General features: G+C 54.1%; 1 protein-coding gene across 1 annotated transcript in view; it reads left to right on the forward strand.

Annotated features, from left to right (window-relative positions):
* PLXNA2 (plexin A2) overlaps positions 1 to 21988 on the forward strand; it is a 221599-nt gene that overhangs the window by 193599 nt on the left and 6012 nt on the right. The window contains 7 exon segments of the mRNA XM_068159599.1: positions 2417 to 2685; positions 7942 to 8008; positions 8672 to 8818; positions 10310 to 10469; positions 11003 to 11106; positions 20453 to 20533; positions 20536 to 20551. Coding sequence (XP_068015700.1) covers positions 2417 to 2685; positions 7942 to 8008; positions 8672 to 8818; positions 10310 to 10469; positions 11003 to 11106; positions 20453 to 20533; positions 20536 to 20551 — 844 coding nt within the window.

Raw genomic sequence — 21988 nt, forward strand, 5'->3', positions numbered from 1 at the left:
CTGCCCTTAAAAACCTCCAGGGATGAGGCTTCCACCACCTCCCTGGGCAACCTGTGCCAGTGTAAAACTCACACAGGCTCTAACCAGCCTCTCAAAGCCCTTCCCAGCACCCTGACCTTTTCAATTCCAGGCAGAAACAAGTTGCCCAGGGAGGTTGTGGAGGTGCTCAAGGCCAGGCAGAAGCAAGTGGCTGGTGAGAAGCCTGGAGCACAGCCCTATGAGGAGAGGCTGAGGGAGCTGAAGCTGAGGGAACTGGGATTGTTTAGCCTGGAGAAGAAGAGGCTCAGGGGAGACCTTCTTGCTCTCTCCAACTCCTTGAAGGGAGGTTGGAGCCAGGTGGGGGTTGGGCTCTTCTCCCAGGCAACCAGCACCAGAACAAGAGGACACAGTCTCAAGCTGTGCCAGGGGAAGTTTAGGCTGGAGATGAGGAGAAAGTTCTTCACTGAGAGAGTTGTTAGCTGTTGGAATGTGCTGCCCAGGGAGGTGGTGGAGTCCCCATCCCTGGAGGTGTTCAAGAGGGGACTGGATGTGGCCCTTGGTGCCATGGTTTAGTCATGAGGTCTGTGGTGCTATGCTGGACTTGATGATCTTTGAGGTCTCTTCCAACCTTGGTGATTCTGTGAGACTGTGAAGTTGCCCAGGGAGGTTGTGAAGGTGTTCAAGGCCAGGCAGAAGGAAGTTGCTCAGGGGGGCTGTGGAGGTGTTCAAGGCCAGGCAGAAGCAAGTTGCCCAGGGAGGTTGTGGAGGTGTTCAAGGCCAAGCAGAAGCAAGTTGCCCAGAGGGCTTGTGGAGGTATTCAAGGCCAGGTTGCATGGAGCCTTGAGCAACCTGGGCTCGTGGAAGCTGTCCCTGGTTGGAACTGGATGATCCTGAAGGTCCCTTCCAACCCAACCCGCTGCATGATTTACTGTTTCAGCTGCCAAAGAAGCTGCTGCTCTGGCAAAACAAATATGAATGCTTCTTGTGTTTGTTTAGCTGATGGGGGGGAAACAAAATAATGCAAAGCAAAAGCAGAGCTGCAGAAGTGATAAATGTGTTGCCAATTACACAGTTGCTTAATTACATAACGTTAGTAAAACCAATACACAAGACTCCAAGATGTTTGGGGAAGAGTTGCTTGATGTTGTTCATCATTTTCACTTGTAATGAATTACTTGAAGCTGCAACTGGGCTGAAAAAGCCTCAATTAATTTTTTTTCCCCCTCCTACACTTGTCCCAGAATAAAGCCCTGGTCTAAATTAGTGTTTAATTTGCTTACAAGAGTGTCACTTTTCTTGTGTGTGTATGTGTGGAGAACAAGCAAGCTCCTGTGTTGTTTGCAGGGCTGTTAGCCTGACAGCAGCAGCTCCATGGTGTGCAGAGACTGCAGCCTGGAGCAGTGATTCAGCGCTGAAGTGCTAGGGGAGGACACAAAGGGGTAGCCAGAGAACCATGTTCAGGGGTGCTGAGACCCTGAGAGATGGGGTGCTGGCTTGTGCACCTGAGATTAAACCATGAGTCATGAAGATGAAACCATTCATCCCACCCCCAGTGATGGCAGAGTGACCCCAGGCTGGTGCAGGGCTGCCCACCAGTCCCTTGTCCTCTTGCATCTCACCTTGACCTCCTGCATCTCAGGATCCCAGAATGGTTTGAGTTGGAAGAGACTTCAAAGATCACCCAGCCCCAACCTTCCTGCCATGAGCAAGGACACCTTCCACTAGAGCAGGTTGCTCAAAGCCTCATCCAGCCTGCTCTTAAACACTCCCAGGGATGAGCTTTCCTCACCTTCTCTGGGCAGCCTCTTCCAGCATCTCACCACCACCAGTTCAGGGAAGAACTTCTTCCTAATGTTCAGTCCAAATCCACCCTGCTCCAGTTTCCAGCTCTTCCCTATGAGGGTGGTGAGAGCCTGGCACAGGTTGCCCAGGGAGGTGGTGGAAGCCTCGTCCCTGGAGGTGTTTAAGGCCAGGCTGGATGTGACTGTGAGCAACCTGCTGTAGTGTGAGGTGTCCCTGCCCATGGCAGGGGTTGGACCCGGATGATCCTTGAGGTCCCTTCCAACCCTAACAATTCTACCTTTCCTCCTCCCTTCCTCCTCCCTTCCTCCTCCCTTCCTCCTCCCTTCCTCCTCCCTTCCTCCTCCCTTCCTCCTCCCTTCCTCCTCCCTTCCTCCTCCCTTCCTCCTCCCTTCCTCCTCCCTTCCTCCTCCCTTCCTCCTCCCTCCCTTCCTCCTCCCTTCCTCCTCCCTTCCTCCTCCCTTCCTCCTCCCTTCCTCCTCCCTTCCTCCTCCCTTCCTCCTCCCTTCCTCCTCCCTTCCTCCTCCCTTCCTCCTCCCTTCCTCCTCCCTTCCTCCTCCCTTCCTCCTCCCTTCCCTCCACTCTTCGATTCTGTGACTCTTCTCTTGGCTGATGAACCTGCTCTCCTCCCCCACAGGTGCAGGGGAACGGGCAGCAGAGTGTGGAGAAGGCCTTGAAGCTCTTTGCTCAGCTGCTCAACAACAAGGTCTTCCTGCTGACCTTCATCCGGACGCTGGAGCTGCAGCGCAGCTTCTCCATGCGGGACCGCGGCAACGTGGCCTCGCTGATCATGACAGGCCTGCAGGGCAAGCTGGAGTATGCCACTGATGTGCTGAAGCAGCTGCTCTCAGACCTCATCGAGAAGAACCTGGAAAACAAGAACCACCCCAAGCTGCTGCTGCGCAGGTGAGGCTGAGGGGACGCAGGGCTCCGGGCAGGTCCCCCCCCTGAGCTGGCCTGGCCACGGTGCTGGTGGCACCTGGGCTCTCTGTAGCACCAGGATGAGTAGACTAGACTAGACTAGACCAGACCAGACCAGGTTGGAAGGGACCTTCAAGATCATCAAGTCCAACCTATCATCCAACACCACCTAATCAACTAACCCATGGCACCAAGCACCCCATCAAGTCTCCTCCTAAACACCTCCAATGATGGGGACTCCACCACCTCCCCAGGCAGCACATCCCAATGGGCAATCGCTCTCTCTGTGTAGAACTTCTTCCTAACCTCCAGCCTAAACCTGCCCTGGTGCAGCTTGAGACTGTGTCCTCTTGTTCTGGTGCTGGGTGCCTGAGAGAAGAGACCAACCCCCTCCTGGCTACAACCTTCCTTAAGGTATTTGTAGAGAGCAAAAAGGTCTCCCCTGAGCCTCCTCTTCTCCAGGCTAAGCAACCCCAGCTCCCTCAGCCTCTCCTCCCAGGGCTGTGCTCCAGACCCCTCCCCAGCTTTGTTGCCCTTCTCTGGACACCTTCCAGCAGCTCAACCTCTTTCCTAACCTGAGGAGCCCAGAACTGGACATAGGACTCAAGGTGTGGCCTAACCAGTGCTGAGCACAGGGCACAATGACCTCCCTGCTCCTGCTGGCCACACTGTTCCTGATGCAGGCCAGGATGTCTTTGGCCTTCTTGCCCCCCTGGCATGCTGCTAGCTCATGTTCAGCCTACTATCAACCAGCACTCCCAGGTCCCTCTCTGCCTGGCTGCTCTCAGCCACTCTGACCCCAGCCTGTAGCACTGCCTGGGGCTGCTGTGGCCAATGTGCAGCACCTGGCACTTGGATGTGTCCAATCTCCTGCCCTTGGACTCTGCCCATCTGTCCAGCCTGTCCAGGTCCCTCTGCAGAGCCTCTCTGCCCTCCAGCAGCTCAACTCCTGCCCCCAGCTTGGTGTCGTCAGCAAATTTACTGCTGATGGACTCAGTGCCCTCATCCAGATCATCAATAAAGATGTTAAAGAGCACAGGGCCCAGCACTGATCCTTGGGGCACACCACTGGTGCCTGGCTGCCAGCTGGATGTGGCACCACTCACCATGGTGGTGTTGGAAGGAGAAGGCTGCTCTCCATGGGGGACTTTGGATGGCCCATCCATTTCATAGCATCCCAGGATGTTAAGGGTTGGAAGGGACCTTTGAAGATCATCCAGTCCAACCCCCTTGAGCAGAGCAGGAGCATAGAATCCAGCACAGGTCACCCAGGAACACATCCAGATAGGGCTTGAAAGTGTCCAGAGAAGGAGACTCCACAACCTCTCTGGGCAGCCTGTTTCAGTGCTCTGTGAGCCTCACAGTGAGGAAGTTCCTCCCCATGCTGAGGTGGAACCTCCTGTGCTGGAGTTCACATTTTTCAGGTCCCTTTCACCCCCAACCACTCTGTGGCTCTCTGTATTGTCTCCAGGCATGGAGCATCCACCGCCCTGGTGGACCTCTGCCAGCATCTCACCACCCTCATTGTAAACAATTGCTTCCTTAGATCCTGCCTAAACCTCCCCTCTTTTAACTTAAAGCCATCAGCCCTCATCACCTCAAGCCCTGTTAAACCCCCAGCTGGAACCTGCCACAGCCCTGTGCCCCACAGGCTCTCAAGTGGGTTTGGGGGGAGCACAAAAGAGCCCAGGCTGGAACATCTTGCTCTGACTTGCTAAGCAGTGATCAGCCACACAGTGAGATGCTGGGTTTTATTTTCCCCTTTTCATTCCTGTGAGCTCTCTGGTGGCAGTGGTTGATAACTGACACTCAGTTCTTTCTCTCTTTCTTCCTCATTTTCCCCTCTCTCTTCTTTCTTCCATGCCTGCCCCTCACGGGAGACAGCAGGAAAGTTGACATTAAATCAAATAACTGCTCTGGTTCCTGGCACAGAGCACAGCACAGAGCAGCTCAGAGACCTAAGACAGAGCAAGGGGAAATTAATAAAATCCATATTTATTTTTCTGGGGGGGTCTCTCAGCTCTTTTCTTTGTTCAGTTCTGCTTTATTCCTTCTGCCTCAGACAGACAGGAGCAGCCCGAGCGCTGCCTGGCTGGCACCAGGCTGCCTTGCAAAGTCATCTCTGGATCACGCTTTTGCCCTTGTGATGTGGTCAGTGTGAGGAGGGTTTCTCCAAGCCTTTGAGCAAGCTGGGGTGGGGGATGGTCTTTTCTATGGTCCCTTCTCCTCAGTGCCAGGTGATAGTATCATAGCATCATAGTATCATTCAGGGTTGGAAGGGAGCACAAGGATCATCTAGTTCCAACCCCCCTGCCATGGGCAGGGACACCCCACACTAGATCAGCCTGGCCAGAGCCTCAGCCAGCCTGGCCTTAAACACCCCCAGGGACAGGGCCCCAACCACCTCCCTGCACAACCCATTCCAGGGCTTCACCACTCTCATGGGGAAGAACTTCCTCCTCACCTCCAGCCTGAATCTCCCCACCTCCAGCTTCATTCCATTCCCCCTAGTCCTATCACTCCCTGAGATCCTGAGCAGTCCCTCCCCAGCCTTCCTGTAGCCCCCTTCAGATACTGGAAGGCCACAATGAGGTCACCTCAGAGCCTTCTCTTCTGCAGACTGAACAGCCCCAACTCCTTCAGAACAAGAGCTCTGAGGTGGCAGGTTGGACTTGATGATCTTTGAGGTCTCTTCCAGCCTTGGTGATTCTGTGAAATGGCCCCAGAGGAGGGTTAGGTTGGAGACTACCAAAGATTTGACTGCAAAGTGGTCAGGGACTGGCACAGGCTGCCCAGGGAGGTGGTGGAGTCCCCATCCCTGGAGGTGTCCAAGAAACCTGTGGCCCATGGCACTTGGGGCCATGGTTTAGTGGCCATGGTGGTGGGCTTGGGCTGCTGGTTGGACTCGATGGTCTTTTGGAGGCCTTTCCCATCCAAAACCATTCTGTGATTCCTAAGGTGAGGAGGAATGGGATGTGGCAGCCATGCCCTGAGGTGTTTCTTTTTGCTGTTCCATTCAGCTGAACTTGTGGCCCTGGGAAAGAAAGAAAAGGGAGCAGGCAGGCAGGCAGGCAGAGGAGTCTCTGATACCTCCTCCCACACAACCTGCCCCAGCTTCTCTGTCACTCCTTATTTCACTGCAGTTTCAGTGTCAGGCTGTGAGCAGCCAGCAGGGACAGGGCACAGCAAGCACTTCCCTGGTGGGTCCTGAGGGGGAGGCTTGGCAATTCTTCATTGAATATTCCATTAACAAAGTTGTTGATGCAATTAATATTCACCCTGAAGTCCTGAAGGGATCGTTGGTTGAGCCTCTCACCTCCTCTCTGCCTTGATTCACTGCCTCTCTCCCCTGGCTGGCTGGCAGGCAGGGTGCTGCTGCTGCTGCTGCTGCTGCTTCTCCTCCTTAATTGGGTGCCTGCAATATTTTAAAGCAGGGAAACACTGCCTGTGTCAGTCTGGGAGGAGGAATTTTGAGGCAGCTAATCAATTCAGGCTGAAATCCTTTAGGGATCTGCAGACATTTCCACCATTTCCTGGCAGATGTTGCAATCCAAAGAGGTGATGGATAATGTGACACCCCCCCACCCACCCCAGGTCTCTTTACTGACTGGGGTCAGGTTTTGCTTGCTGAGATCTCTGGCTCCTGTTTGCACTCAGCCTGCAAGATCTGTGCCAGGAGAGGTTTAGGTTGGAAGGGAGGAGAAATGTCTTGGCTGCAAGAGTGGTCAGGGGTTGGAAGAGGCTGCCCAGGGAGGTGGTGGAGTCCCCAGCCCTGGAGGTGGTGAAGGAAGGCAGGGACCTGGCATGTGGGACATGGTTTAATGGTTGTGGAGCTGTTGGGTCAACAGCTGGAGTTGATCTTACAGATCTCTTCCAACCTTGAGGATTCTGTGATTCAAGAGCAGGGCTGCTGGCCAGGGGGATGAAGGTGCAGAGATGTCCAGACCCATGCTCCAAGCTCATTGGTTGCTTAGCCTGGAGAAGAGGAGGCTCAGGGGAGACCTCCTTGCTCTCTACAACTCCCTGAAGGGAGGCTGGAGCCAGGTGGGGGTTGGTCTCTTCTCCTGCTAGGCAAGTGGCACCAGAACAAGAGGACACAGTCTCAAGCTGTGCCAGGGGAGGGTTAGGCTGGATGTTAGGAAGAAATTCTTCATAGAAAGAGAGATTGGCCATGGGGATGTGCTGCCCAGGGAGGTGGTGGAGTCCCCATCACTGGAGGTGTTTAAGAAGAGCCTGAATGAGGCACTTGGTGCCATGGTTTAGCTGATTAGATGGTGATGGGTGATAGGTTGGACTTGATGATCTCAAAGGTCTCTTCCAACCTGGTCTATTCTATTCTATTCTATTCTATTCTATTCTATTCTATTCTATTCTATTCTATTCTATTCTATTCTATTCTATTCTATTCTCATGGTGAAAGCAGAGCAGGCCATGGTCCCAAAGGAAAGTGTGCTGCAGAGGGTAGAGAGTTGAGTCCATCCTGCTTCCCTTACTGAAGTTTGGGCCAGATGCTGCTGTCATGAGTGGCATGAGGGGAAGGCTGGCAGGGCAGAGAGCCAGGCTGCTCAGGATCATGCTTGGAATCCATGCTCTTAGAGGTCTCCTCCAAATGACTCCATTCCATGGTTCTGTGGTCACAGCTTTGCCCTACCTGCCACCCCCAGCGTGAGCTACATGGTTGGGGCTCAGGTGTGAGCTGTGACACCCTGCCCCCTCTCCCAGGACAAGGGACTGTGGTGCTTTAAGGACAACCTCCTGTTCCTGCAGAGCCTGCATTCACAACGCTCATTAGGAGCCTTTGTATTTAAATTAGAGATAATCTCGGGCACAATGCAGGGAGAGGACACGGGGTGGGACCGGGGAGAAAGCTGCAATTTCTCTGCCGTTGTCACTCTGCTGTCCCTGATTGCCAGGAGCCGCTGCAAATCCCAGTCATTTAGGGAGCCAGGCTGTAATTTGCACCACGTGCAAGGGGCTCCCTGTCACCAGCTCCCTGTCACCAGCTCCCTGTCAGCAGCCCCATCAGGGCTGTCAGCTGGGCAAGCTGCTCTCAGCTCTGCCCTGCTGATGGAGGGGGACACACACACAGTGCTGGCCACATCCTGCTGCCAGCTCCAGGACTATGGCTTGGTCCAGAGCTGTGCCAGGGCCCAGCTGGGTGGTGCCACCCAGGGTGATTTAGGACCTCTGATGTGTGGTTTGGGTTTGTGTGTAACACCCCTGCCCTGCTGGCTTCCCTAGGACTGAGTCGGTGGCTGAGAAGATGCTGACCAACTGGTTTGCCTTCCTCCTCCACAAGTTCCTCAAGGTAAGGAGGGGTGGGATGGAGCTGACCCCCTGCTGACACCTTGCTGTCTCCCCCAGCAGCCATCCCCAGGGCGAATCTGGGCTTGAAACTCTTCAGTCAGCCTCCAAGTCAGAAGATGTAGCAGCAAGGCAGGGGAGGTTGAAATCATCTGGGAGATGCCTGCACCTGGGGCTGCTGCTCCATGGGCTGAGCCAAGCTGGCACAGCCTCATGCTTGGCCTTCTTCAACCCTCAGATCTCCTGATGTAATCCTCATGTCATGGAGTTGCTGTTGCTCCTCTTGAGTGCTTAGGAGAAATCCTCACTTCTCTGTCCTGGGCTTCCACCTTCTCTAACTTCATTTGTGGGTTTGGAAGCCCCACAGAGTTTGCTTCAGGGGAGGGGACAAGGAGATCAAGATCTCCAATTCCTGGGTTTTCAGAGCCATGTGGATTCAGGAGGGAGTTACCAAGCCAAAACCAACAAAGTCATGGAGCCAGGGAGCTCGTGGGTTTGGCTGTCCTCTGCAGGAGCTGCTGGGGGCTGAGCTTGGATGGAGTCGATGGGACTCTGCCTCTGCTGGAAGGAGCCCTGTGCAAAATGATTCACTGTGTGCAGGCCAGTGGCCCTGGAGGAGATGCACCTTCACCTCTGTGTTAGTCTTGCTGCCTGTCTCATTGTGTAGGAATGTGCTGGGGAGCCACTCTTCATGCTCTACTGTGCCATCAAGCAGCAGATGGAGAAAGGTCCAATCGATGCCATCACAGGAGAGGCTCGCTACTCCCTCAGCGAGGACAAGCTGATCAGGCAGCAGATTGAGTACAAGACTCTGGTGAGTGATACCTGCAGAAGCTGCCATGGAAGCCCATCTGGCCTCCCCACCTGGACATGACCTCATCTGAACTCAGATCACAGTGTCAGTCAGGGTTGGAAGGGACCACAAGGATCATCCAGTTCCAACCCCCCTGCCATGGGCAGGGACACCCCACACTAGATCAGCCTGGCCAGAGCCTCAGCCAGCCTGGGCTTAAACACCTCCAGGGCTGGGGCCTCAACCACCTCCCTGGACAACCCATTCCAGGGCTTCACCACCCTTAAGGTGAAGAACTTCCTCCTCACATCCAGCCTCATCATCAGTGATTAGGACACTACCCTGAGGCAGAAGAGTTGCTGGTGCAGTAAAATCTCCTCCTGGCAGACCCAGTCAGCTGTGTCCCACATTTGCAGGTACAAAGAACCTGAGCTCAGCTTTTTAGGTTTTATCTGCTCCTGGGCTGAGCACCACCCTCCCTCTAGCAAATGGAAATGGACTCCTCTCATGACAAAGGTAGATGCAAGGGCAGTGATGTGATAGGGGTTGCAGGGAGGGTTGTGAGGGTGGGTTGCTGTGACCCAGGTGGCTGCACTTCTCCTGGCTGCTCACCTAGAATAGAATAGAATTAACCAGGTTGGAAAAGACCTCAGAGATGATCAAATCCAACCTATCACCCAACACCATCTGATCAACTCAACCATGGCACCGAGTGCCTCATCCAGGCTCTTCTTAAACACTTCTAGTACTGGGGACTCCACCACCTCCCTGGGCAGCACATCCCAAAGGCCAATCTCTCTCTCTATGAAGAACTTCTTCCTAACATCCAGCCTAAACCTCCCCTGGCACAGCCTGAGACTGTGTCCTCTTGTTCTGGTGCTGCTTGCCTGGGAGAAGAGACCAACCCCCTCCTGGCTACAGCCTGCCTTCAGGGAGGTGGAGAGAGCAAGAAGGTCTCCCCTGAGCCTCCTCTTCTCCAGGCTAAGCAACCCCAGCTCCCTCAGCCTCTCCTCACAGGGCTGTGCTCCAGACCTCTCCCCAGCTTTGTTGCCCTTCTCTGGACACCTTCCAGCAGCTCAACATCTTTCCTAACCTGAGGGGCCCAGAACTGGACACAGGACTCCAGGTGTGGTCTCAGCAGTGCTGAGCACAGGGCAGGATGAGCTCCCTGCTCCTGCTGGCCACACTGTTCCTGATGCAGGCCAGGATGCCCTTGGCCTTCTTGGCTGTCTGGGCACCCTGCAGGCTCATGTTCAGCCTACTATCAACCAGCATCCCCAGGTCCCTCTCTGCCTGGCTGCTCTCAGCCACTCTGCCCCCAGCCTGTAGCACTGCCTGGGGTTGCTGTGGCCAGTGTGTAGAACCTGGCACTTGGATGTGTTCAATCTCCTGCCCTCAGACTCTGCCCATCTGCCCAGCCTGGCCAGGTCCCTCTGCAGAGCTCTCCTCTCCTCTAACAGATCAACTCCTGAAGCCCTGTACACCATGCTGGTTTTCTCCTTCCCTTTCCAGATCTTGAACTGTGTGAACCCAGACAATGAGAACAGCCCAGAGATCCCTGTGAAGGTGCTGAACTGTGACACCATCACCCAGGTCAAGGAGAAGATCCTGGATGCAGTGTACAAGAACGTCCCTTACTCGCAGAGGCCGAGAGCTGTCGACATGGACTTGGGTAGGAGCTTCCCTGCCTCCTGGAGGGTGGGGAGGTTAATCTGTGATCCTTGGTGGGGTTTGCAGAGCTTGAATTCAAGATCCCAGCCTGCACACCACCACCTGGGGGCTAGCCCCTAGGAGGAATGGGCACTGCTCCTTCTGGGCAGGTTTCGAGCTCTGTGCGATCAGCTTATGGTCCACTGACCACAGAGCAAATGATCCACAGATGGCATCAGGTTGGAAGGAACCCTCAAAGCTGATCTTGTCCAAACCCCCTGCAGTCAGCAGGGACACCTCCAAGTAGAGCAGGCTGCCCAGGGCCACATCTAGAATGTCTCCAGGGATGGAGCCTTAATGATTCCTGAAATGATTCCTGAAGCTTCCTTCATCCTGCTGGGGAATTTAGCTTGCTCTGGAGGTGGGGAGGGTCTCTTGCTGGGAGCTGGGCCCCAGGCTTTTCTCTAGGCTCCTCTGGGTAGTGGGTAGAGCCTCTTGGTGCCTTTCTCCCCTCTCTGACCATCACCTGTGGCTGGGTGTGTGCCTCTCCTGCAGAGTGGCGGCAGGGCCGGATAGCTCGCGTGGTCCTGCAGGATGAAGACATCACCACCAAGATTGAAGGAGACTGGAAGCGCCTCAACACCTTGATGCATTATCAGGTAGGAGAGCAGCTCCAGCAGGCAGCTCCCAGGGAGCTGCCAGGAGGGCAAGACAGCAAAGCAGGAGGTGAATTCTCAAGTATCTTCCTCGTTGTCCAAGCCAGAGAGGGAGCTCACCTCGGTGTGCTAAACCAGAAGGGTTCAACGTGCTTACACATTAGGTGGCAAAGCAGCCTTGACATGGCTCTTAAAGGAAGCAGCAGAGTTGAAAATGGGCTGAATTAAAACCACCAGACCTGCTTCTGAGCTGGAGGGGGAGAGGTGGGGAGGCCTGAGCTGCTGCTGCTGCTGGAGATGCAGGGCCAGGGCAGGGGATGGCACATGGAGCCTGGGGCTTCACGTAGGGGCCTGAGACAAGCAGGAGTGCAGCAGAGAAGGGAGAGGGAGCTCTGCCTTCCTTCATGGCTTTGCAAACACCACATGGTTGGATGGTCTGGTGCAAAGCTCAGGCTGTAGCAGGCTGGTTTGTCATGCTCATGATCTTCCTGTGTGTTGACTCTTGGGCAAGGAGTGAAGAAGGGAAACGGAGCAGACACTTCAGATATGGTCCTGTGGGTAGTAGCAGGGGAACTGCTGTGGGTTGTTCAGCCTGGAGAAAAGGAGGCTGAGGGGAGACTTCCTCATTCTCTGAAAGGAGTTTGGAGTGATGAGAGTGTCAATCTCTTCTCCCAAGGAAGAAGTAGCCAGAAGAAATGACCTCAAGTTCCACCAGGGGAGGTTGAGGTTGGGCATGAGGAACAATTTTATGACTGGAGGGGAGTGGACAGGGACTGGAACAAAATCACCCAGCCATGGCACTTGGGGACATGGTTTGGTGGCCATGGTGGTGTTGGGTTGACAGCTGGACTTGGTGATCTTAGAGGCCTTTTCCCACCTCAATAATTCTGTGCTGCTTAGAGTGTGTGCAAGATGGGAAGAGTGGCAAAGAGAGAGCCGAGGAAGGTTTGGTTAAAGCCAGTCAAAGGCTTCTCCTCAAAGCCTGCCTGCAGCAGAGGATAACTGCATTAACTGGGACCTGTAACCTCCTCCTGCCCATCACTACCTGCACAGAAGGCTTTAGGATTTCATCTGGCATCCTTCCCTGTTTATCCAGCATCTTGAGCCCCTCAGCCTGCCCCACGCTGGGCGAGCTGAACGTGAGCCAGTAGTGACAGGAGCCACAGCGTCAGGGAGCCAGGCAGAGAGGATGGCAGGGATATGCAAAGTGCATGTAAAAAAGCACCTCCAGGGTCAACTTCTCCAAGCAGCCTGAAGGATTTAAACACAGATTAGCCTGAAATGTCACCAGAGTTGGGCAGATGAATTCCATTGCTTCTCAAATCTGTTTTACCTGACAGTTGCAAGGGATTAACCGACGTGCAGGGAGGCAGCCAGGCTTGGTTGTGCCTTCATCTTTAAAAGTCATCTTAAGGAAGTCACCAGAGGAAGCCACTGTTTGCCTGATGTGTTTTGGGGGGGAGGGGAGGGAGCACCTCTCCTTTCAGTGCCTGTGGGGAAAACCTGAGCCACAAATTTACCCTTACAATCAGCACAGTCCCTGCAGAGCTCAAGGCGCTGCAGCTCCTCCTGCCACTTGAATGTCACTTTTGCTCTGGAGCTAAGTACACAGCCTGCTGAGGCTGGTCCTCAGCAATCCCTGTCCTTAGAAACCAAAGTGCAAGCCTGCAGAAAGGGAGATTTGCCCTTGGCCAAGGAGGATTGGGTTAGGGATTAGTTAGGCAAGATGGACAGCCACAAATCCATGGACCCCGGTGGGATGCACTGACCCTGATGGGATGCACTCAAGTGCTGAGGGAGATGGCAGATGTTGTTGTTGCTAAGCCGCTCTCCATCATCCTTGAAAGGTCTTGGAGAACAGGAGAGCTGCCTGAGGGCTTGGTCAGGGATTGGAACAGGCTGCCTAGGGAGGTGGTGGAGTCCTCATCCCTGCAGGTGTTCAACAAAGCTGTGGCCATGGCACTTGGGGATGTGGTTGAGTGGCCATGGTGGTGCTGGGTTGCTGGTTGGACTGGGTGATCTCAGAAAGCTTTTCCAACCCAAACACTTTGAATAGTGTGGCCAGCAGGAGCAGGGAGGTCATTGTGCCCTGTACTCAGCACTGGTTGGGCCACACCTTGAGTCCTGTGTCCACTTCTGGGCTCCTCAGGTTAGGAAAGATGTTGAGGTGCTGGAAGGTGTCCAGAGAAGGGCAACAAAGCTGGGGAGGGGTCTGGAGCACAGCTCTGGGAGGAGAGGCTGAGGGAGCTGGGGTTGCTTAGCCTGGAGAAGAGGAGGCTCAGGGGAGACCTTCTTGCTCTCTCCAACTCCCTGAAGGGAGGTTGTAGCCAGGTGGGGGTTGGGCTCTTCTCCCAGGCAAGCAGCCCCAGAACAAGAGGACACAGTCTCAAGCTGTGCCAGGGGAGGTTTAGGCTGGAGCTGAGGAGAAAGTTCTTCCCAGAGAGAATTGTTAGCCACTGGAATGTGCTGCCCAGGGAGGTGGTGGAGTCCCCATTCCTGGAGGTGTTCAAGAGGGGATTGGATGTGGCACTTGGTGCCATGATTTAGTAGTCCTGAGGTGCTGGGTGACAGCTTGGACTTGATGATCTCTGAGGTCTTTTCCAACCTTATTGATTCTGTGATCCTATCCCCACTCTGGCCTGTGCAGCCCAGCTGAGATGCTTCAGCCATAAAAAAGAAGCCAAACTCTCTGCTCTGCAACAGCAATCTTGTCAAGGTAGAGCTTTGCCAAAGCCCAGCAGCTAAGGGAGGGTTTATTTGTATTCCTACCAGTTGGGGGTTGTTGCTTGGTGGTTTCTTTTTCTCCTGTTTGAGTAATAAATGTTTTTATCAGGTATCACAAATACAGCTGCTCCAGGACTACACAGTAAAACAAATATGTGGGCAAAAGCTCAGCCTAGGAGAGGGTGTAGGATCATTTGTGTCTCAGGAGCTGCTGTCTCACTGTTTTACCAGGGTAAACCAGCCATAAAAATGACATCCAGATTGTCTCCATCTTTTATGGAGAGCTGCTGAAGGCAAAATGAGCTCTGGGTTTGCAGGCTGTAGGTGGAGATAGGATCACAGGAGGAGAGAATCATAGGGATGCCTTGGGTTGGAAGATCTAGAGGGCATCTGGGTTGGAAGGGACCTCTAGAAGTCACAGAATCACCAAGGTTGGAAGAGACCTCAAAGATCATCCTGGCACCACAGACCTCATGACTAAACCATGGCTCCAAGTGCCACATCCAATCCCCTCTTGAACCCCTCCAGGGATGGGGACTCCACCACCTCCCTGGGCAGCACATTCCAGTGGCTAACAACTCTGGGAAGAGCTTTCTCCTCACCTCCAGCCTAAACCTCCCCTGGCACAGCTTGAGACTGTGTCCTCTTGTTCTGGTGCTGCTTGCCTAGGAGAAGAGACCAACCCCCAGCTGGCTCCAACCTCCCTTCAGGGAGTTGTAGAGAGCAAGAAGGTCTCCCCTGAGCCTCCTCTTCTCCAGGCTAAGCAACCCCAGCTCCCTCAGCCTCTCCTCCCAGGGCTGTGCTCCAGACCCCTCCCCAGCTTTCTTGCCCTTCTCTGGACACCTTCAGGTGTCTCAATGTCCTTCTTCAACTGAGGGGCCCAGCACTGATGATCTTTAAGATGCCTTCCAACCCAAAACATTCTATGATTTTATGCTCTAGTCCAAGCCCCCTGCCATGGGCAGAGACATCCCCAGCAAGATCAGGCTGCTCAGAGCCCCAGCAAGCCTGGCCCTGAATGTCTCCAGGGATGAGGCCTCCACCAGCTCCCTGGGACACCTATCCCAGAGTCTCCCCAACCTCACTGGGAAAGAATTTCTTCCTCATCTCCAATCTCAATCTCCCCTCTCCCAGCTCAGAGCCATTGCCTCTCATCCTCTCACTCCCAGCCCTTGTCAAAAGTCCCTCCCCAGCTCTCCTGCACCCCGCTCCAGGTACTGAAAGGCTGCTCTCAGGTCTCCCTGGAGCCTTCTCTCCTCCAAAACCACAACACATCCCTGCATCAGCTGTGGTTTGGGTGGGAAGCCTTCACATGCCAGAGCCAGATGGGATTTCAAAAGCAAACATTCATCTGTGTAACATTTTTGGAAGCACTGCACAGGAGTCTCTGGAGAGCCCTGTGCCTGCTGCTTGTTTCCTCATTGATAAAAATAGATGTGCAGGTTAAAGAGGTGCCATCCTTTGTCACATTCCCTGGGGCTTTGAAACCCTCCTGTAAGGATTTGGGCCACATTTCTGCAGTATCCTTTTGGTTTGGTGCCCACTGAACTCCCTGGGAGAGTCTGGCCCTGTGTGGCTTCACTCAAGCTGAACGAGACCCTGACTTTGGTATCAGATGATTTGCAGTGGCTGATGCAGGGTTAACTGCCAGGCAGCAGAGCATGAATACCTGTCAGCCACTCTGGGTCTGGAAAGGCTGAGAGACAGGAAAGCTCTTTACAACGAAGAATTAGAAACAAAGAGGGAAGATCTGCATGGAAAATGAGACCTTGGGAGCTGAGGGTGGTGTGGATGAGGAGCCAGCATCCTCCTTACATCCTCACTGCATCCTTGCTGCTTCCTTGCAACATCCTTCCTGCAGCTTTGCAGCATCCTCACTGCATCCTTGCTGCATCCTCACTGGCATCCTCACTGCATCCTTGCTGCATCCTCACTAGATTTTCTTTGCATCTTTGATGCATCCTCACTGGCATCCTCATTGCATCCTTGCTGCATCCCCATTGCATCCTCACTGGCATCCTCATTGCATCCTCATTGCATCCTCCCTGGCATCCTCACTGCATCTTTGCTGCATCCTCACTGGCATCCTCACTGCATCCTTGCTGCATCCTCACTAGATTCTCATTGCATCTTTGATGCATCCTCACTGGCATCCTCATTGTATCCTTGATGCCTCCTCACTGGCATCCTTGCTGCATCCTCATTGCATCCTTGCTGCATCCTCACTGGCATCCTCATTGCATCCTTGCTGCATCCCCATTGCATCCTCATTGCATCCTTGCTGCATCCTCACTGGCATCCTCATTGCATCCTTGCTGCATCCTCACTGGCATCCTCATTGCATCCTTGCTGCATCCCCATTGCATCCTCATTGCATCCTTGCTGCATCCCCATTGCATCCTTGCTGCATCCCCATTGCATCCTCATTGCATCCTTGCTGCATCCTCACTGGCATCCTCATTGCATTCTCACTGGCATCCTCATTGCATCCTTGCTGCATCCCCATTGCATCCTCATTGCATCCTTGCTGCATCCTCACTGGCATCCTCATTGCATCCTCACTGGCATCCTCATTGCATCCTTGCTGCACCCCCATTGCATCCTCATTGCATCCTTGCTGCATCCCCATTGCATCCCCACTGGCATCCTCATTGCATCCTTGCTGCATCCTCACTGGCATCCTCATTGCATCCTCTCTGCATCCTCACTGGCATCCTCATTGCATCCTTGCTGCATCCCCATTGCATCCCCACTGGCATCCTCATTGCATCCTCGCTGCATCCTCACTGGCATCCTCATTGCATCCTCTCTGCATCCTCACTGGCATCCTCACTGCATCCTTGCTGCATCCTCACTGGCATCCTCATTGCATCCTTGCTGCATCCTCACTTGCATCCTCACTGCATCCTTGATGCATCCTCACTGGCATCCTCATTGCATCCTTGCTGCATCCTCACTTGCATCCTCGCTGCAACCTTGATGCCTCCTCACTTCATCCTCAGCACCCCACTCAAACACAGAGTTATTTTCCCTCCCTGCTTCTCTCCCCACTCCAGCTTTTCTTTTCCTTGTCCTGTTTTGTGCAGCCTGTTGCCAGCTCACAGAGGACCTGGAGCATTTCCAGAGCTGTAACCAGCTGCAGCTCCCTGGGTGTCTCTGGTGTTTTACTGGAGTGTGGCAGCAGCAGAGCTGGGGGAACCACCCTGTGTTCCATCTGATGCTAATTTGCACACTGGAACTTTTTTAGCTGGCAAAAGCCATTCCAGCCAAAATGTGGGGAGTGGGAGAGTGCTCTGTGCACATGTGGAGTTTTTAATGCCCCTCTCCCACTTCAGCAGAACCCTGGTGGGAAGGGAGCCTGGGTGGGAAGCTGCTGCCTGCACAGGAGCACCCTGGGCTGCTTGGGTTTCTCCCTAGTGAAACTGAAGTGAAGTGGCAGCTGATAACAGCCTGAGACAATAATATCACCCCTGATGGCTTCTCCCATTGACTTAATAAATTGGATGAAGTGAGGCAGGAGCAGAAGAGGAAATGACAGAGGTGTTTGGAGTGTCTTGCTTAGAAAGGTCTCACTTTGGTGCTGTGAAACACAAGTGACTATTATTTCCACTATCACTAGCAGTAATAATCATAACTGCCTCTGACATCAAACCTTTCATCTGACTGCAACCCAAAGCCTCGAAGGCAGCCAAGATCACTCTGTGGAGGTCACTTCCCAGCAGCAGATGTTGTACAAACAGCTTTCAGAGTGGTCAGGTGTTGGAACAGGCTGCTCAGGGAGCTGGTGGAGTCCTCATCCCTGGAGCTGTCCAAGAAATGTGTGGCCATTTGGGGCCATGGTTTAGTGGCCATGGTGGTGTTGGGTCGAAGTTTGGACCCAAGGATCTTAGAGAGCTTTTCCAACCTAATCAACTCTGTGAGTCTCTGATTGTGCTGAGAGCTTGAGGAGATGCTGGGGGAGCAAAACTCATGTCCTGGAGCTTCCCCATGGGTTCATTTAACTTGGAAAAGCCTTCTAAGATCAGAGTGTCCAACCATCAACCCAACACCACCAGTGCCCAGGAAACCATGGCCCCAAGTACCACAGGATCACAGAACATCAGAGGCAGGAAGGGACCTTCAGAGATCATCAAGTCCAACCCCCCTGGCAAAGCAGGATCCCCTAGGGTAGGGTGTGCTGAATGTCTCCAGAGATGGTGCTGAGTCCCTCTCACAGGTCTCCTGGCATATAGTGAAGGGTTGTGCCCCAAGAGCCTGGAGAAGAGGAGGCTCAGGGGAGACCTTCTTGCTCTCTACAACTCCCTGAAGGGAGGTTGGAGCCAGGTGGGGGTTGGGCTCTTCTCCCAGGCAAGCAGCACCAGAACAAGAGGACACAGTCTCAAGCTGTGCCAGGGGAAGTTTAGGCTCAAGGTGAAGAGAAAGTTCTTTCCAGAGAGAGTAATTGGCCATTGGAATGTGCTGCCCAGGGAGGTGGTGGAGTCCCCATCCCTGGAGGGGTTCAAGAGGGGCTTGGATGTGGCACTTGGAGCCATGGTTTAGTCCTGAGGTGTTGGGTGACAGCTTGGACTTGATGATCTCTGAGGTCTTTTCCAACCTTACTGATTCTATGATTCTCCCCTGAGCCTCCTCTTCTGCAGGCTAAGCAACCCCAGCTCCCTCAGCCTCTCCTCCCAGGGCTGTGCTCCAGACCCCTCCCCAGCTTTGTTGCCCTTCTCTGAACACCTTCCAGCAGCTCAACCTCTCTCCTAAACCTGAGAGACCATCAAGAAGTGCCTCTTTCTGCTGGAGGCATTTCTCCTGTGGCTGAGGCACTTAGTGCCAGGGGCTGGTGGATTAGTCAGGGTTGGGTCATCTGTTGGGACTTGCTGAGCTTGGAGGTCTCTTGCAACCTGCTTGATTCTGTGAGGGGCTGGCTGGGCCCCTGCTAGATGTGGCGACTCCACTCTCTGCACCACGAGGCCGAGGTGCAAAGGCATTCAAGGCCATCCCCCTGGTAACCTGCAGATTCTTAATTAAGGGGAAAGGAGCAGTTTAAAAACCTTCCTGCAGCCACCAGATTTATAGGGAGGATAAAATTAAGCAAGGCTCCCTGGAAGAAAAAAAAGCTCTGCTGTAACCAAATCTTGTTAGGGGCTAATGTTCATTTATCCTTGGCCTTCCCAGCACTTCATTCTCTTCCCTGCCTGCAGTGGAGGGCTGGACAATTTAATTCCCCTGCAAGATGGCTTTAGGCCTTGCTCAGCTGTAAATCAACTTTTAAAATTCCTTAAAATAAAGAAGGGAGGGGGGGGTGCGGGTGGGAGGAAAAAAAAATGGCTGAAATAAAAGATGGTTTAATAGGAATGGTTTATGGCCCAGAACGTTGTCAGAGCTGTTTCATTCCCCCTGCATTGTTCCTTTAATTGGACCACAACAAGCCTGGAGAGTCTCCTGGTTTTCTTTATTGGGCCAAAGGGGAGCTTAAATCAGAACCACCAAAACCACCTTCCATGTGTCTGGGGATCTCTGGCTCCTTCCCTCTCAGTCCCGTGCTGCTCCCCCAGCACAGAGCTCAGCCAGGCTTGGGACCCCCAGCAGCATCCTTCCCATGTCCTCAGGAGCTCTGGGAAATGCCAACAGCTCCTGCCCAGGCCAGGGGACTTCTGTGTCCAGCCTTTGCTGGGTGAGCAGTTTGGTGACTGCAGTGCAGATGGGTGGATCCCACTGATTTCTTTTCCTCCCTCCCTCCCTCCATCCTCTCTTCCTCCCTCCCTCCCTCTCTTCCTCCCTCCCTCCCTCTCTTCCTCCTTCCTCCCTCTCTTCCTCCTTCCCTCCCTCTCTTCCTCCCTCCCTCCCTCTCTTCTCCCTCCCTCCCTCTCTTCCTCCCTCCCTCCCTCCCTCTCTTCCCTCCCTCCCTCCTCCCTCTCTTCCTCCCTCTCTTCCTCCCTCTCTTCCTCCCTCTCTTCCTCCCTCCCTCCCCCTCCCTCTCTTCCTCCCTCCCTCCCTCTCTTCCTCCCTCCCTCTCTTCCTCCCTCCCCTCCTCTCTTCCTCCCTCCCTCCCTCTCTTCCTCCCTCCCTCCCTCTCTTCCTCCCTCCCTCCCTCTCTTTCCTCCCTCCCTCCCTCTCTTCCTCCCTCCCTCCCTCTCTTCTCCCTCTCTTCCTCCCTCCCTCCCTCCCTCTCTTCCTCCCTCTCTTCCTCCCTCCCTCCCTCCCTCCGTCTCTTCCTCCCTCCCTCCCTCTCTTCCTCCCTCCCTCCCTCTCTTCCTCCCTCCCTCCCTCTCTTCCTCCCTCTCTTCCTCCCTCCCTCCCTCCCTCTCTTCCTCTCTCTCTTCCTCCCTCTCTTCCTCCCTCCCTCCGTCTCTTCCTCCTCCCTCCCTCTCTTCCTCCCTCCCTCCCTCTCTCCGTCTCTTCCTCCCTCCCTCCGTCTCTTCCTCCCTCCCTCCCTCTCTTCCTCCCTCCCTCCCTCTCTTCCTCCCTCCCTCCCTCTCTTCCTCCCTCCCTCCCTCTTCCTCCCTCCCTCCCTCTCTTCCTCCCTCTCTTTCTTCCTCCCTCCCTCCGTCTCTTCCTCCCTCCCTCCGTCTCTTCCTCCCTCCCTCCGTCTCTTCCTCCCTCCCTCCGTCTCTCTCCTCCCTCCCTCCCTCTGCAGGTCTCAGACCGCTCAGTCGTGGCTCTGGTTCCCAAGCAGACCTCCTCCTACAACATTCCTGCCTCTGCCAGTATCTCCAGGCATCCATCAGCAGATATGGTAAGAAACAGAGTTCAGTGCTGGGACACAATGGCTCATGGATGGCAGGAGCCACCACAAGGGGGTTAGAAGGAACCTTCAAGATCATCTGGCTCCAAACACCCTGCCATGGGCAGGGACACCTCCCACCAGCCCAGCTTGCTCAAGGTTTCATCCAACCTGGCCTTGAACAGCCCAGGGAGAGGACAGCCACAGCCTCCTGGGCAACCTGTGCCAGTGTCTCCCCACCCTCACTGCAAAGAATTTCTTCCTCATCTCCAGTCTCAATCTCCTCTCTTCTAGCTCAAAGCCATTGTCTCTCATCCTGTCACTCCCAGCCCTTGTCAGAAGTCCCTCCCCAGTTCTCCTGTAGCCTCTTCAGGTACTGGAAGGCTGCTTTAAGGTCTCCCTGGAACCTACCCTTCTCCATTGCTGAACAGCCCAACTCAGCCTGTCCCCATGGCAGAGGCTCTCCAGCCCTCTGATCATCTTCATGGCCTCCTCTGGACCCTCTCCAACAGGTCTGTGTCCTCCTTGGTTTGGAGGCCCCAGAGCTGGATGGGAAAGCTTCTGCAAGCCAGCAGCATGAACTCTCATCTCTCCTGCTGGAGATTAATGCTTCTAATTGTGCCGACAGAATTTAAATGAGACACTTATTTACTTCCCCTTGGTATAAATCAGTACAGGGCTGGGTTTAAAAATAGACTCACTGGATGCTTCCTGAGCTGTCCCCTTGTCTGTCTCCTTAATTATATCAGTTGGAGCACTCATTTATCTAAGCCTTAATCAGGGATGAAAATCTAGCTACTTTGGTAATGACTTGCCTCCTTCCCTCTGCTGATTTATGATTGATCCCCTTGCTCTGGGTGAGGAGGGTGAGCTGGGAATTAGGAGCCTCAACCTGAGGACGTGCAGAAGGTTCCCACAGGACAAAGGGATTTCATGAGAGGAGGAAGAAAACCATCCCAGCAGTGCACAGTTGTCTTGTTTAGCCTCGTGTCTCAGCCTGGAGACACCATGGATGGGATCCAGGGAGACACATCCTTTGGCAAGTGAAATGTCTCTCACATCCCTCCATGGTTTCCAAGCAATTAAGGGAAAATAGAAGCTTTGTCTGCTTCCCTTGGAGCTCCCCTTTCCCTCCTGGGAAGCAGGGCAGAGGCTGGAGCCTTCAGCCCGTGGGCAGCACGGCCAGGATGCAGCCTCAGGCTCTGCAAGCAGTGCTCAGCTTGAGTTCTTGATGCTCTAATGAGAGCCCCAAGAGCCAGAGGAGCAGTTTCTTCTGCCCTTTGTGCTGGTTGTGTCAGGCAGCTTCTTGTTGTCTACAAAATGAACTTGAGGAGGGGAGATTGAGACTGGAGGTTAGGAGGAAATTCTTTCCAGTGAGGGGGAGGAGACACTGGCACAGGTTGCCCAGGGAGGTCATGGATGCTCCCTGCCTGGAGATTTTCAAGGCCA

Source organism: Melanerpes formicivorus, unplaced genomic scaffold (genome assembly GCF_026170545.1).
Source record: "Melanerpes formicivorus ecotype bairdi unplaced genomic scaffold, bMelFor1.0.p_v2 SCAF_46, whole genome shotgun sequence".
NCBI classification, from domain to species: Eukaryota; Metazoa; Chordata; class Aves; order Piciformes; family Picidae; genus Melanerpes; species Melanerpes formicivorus.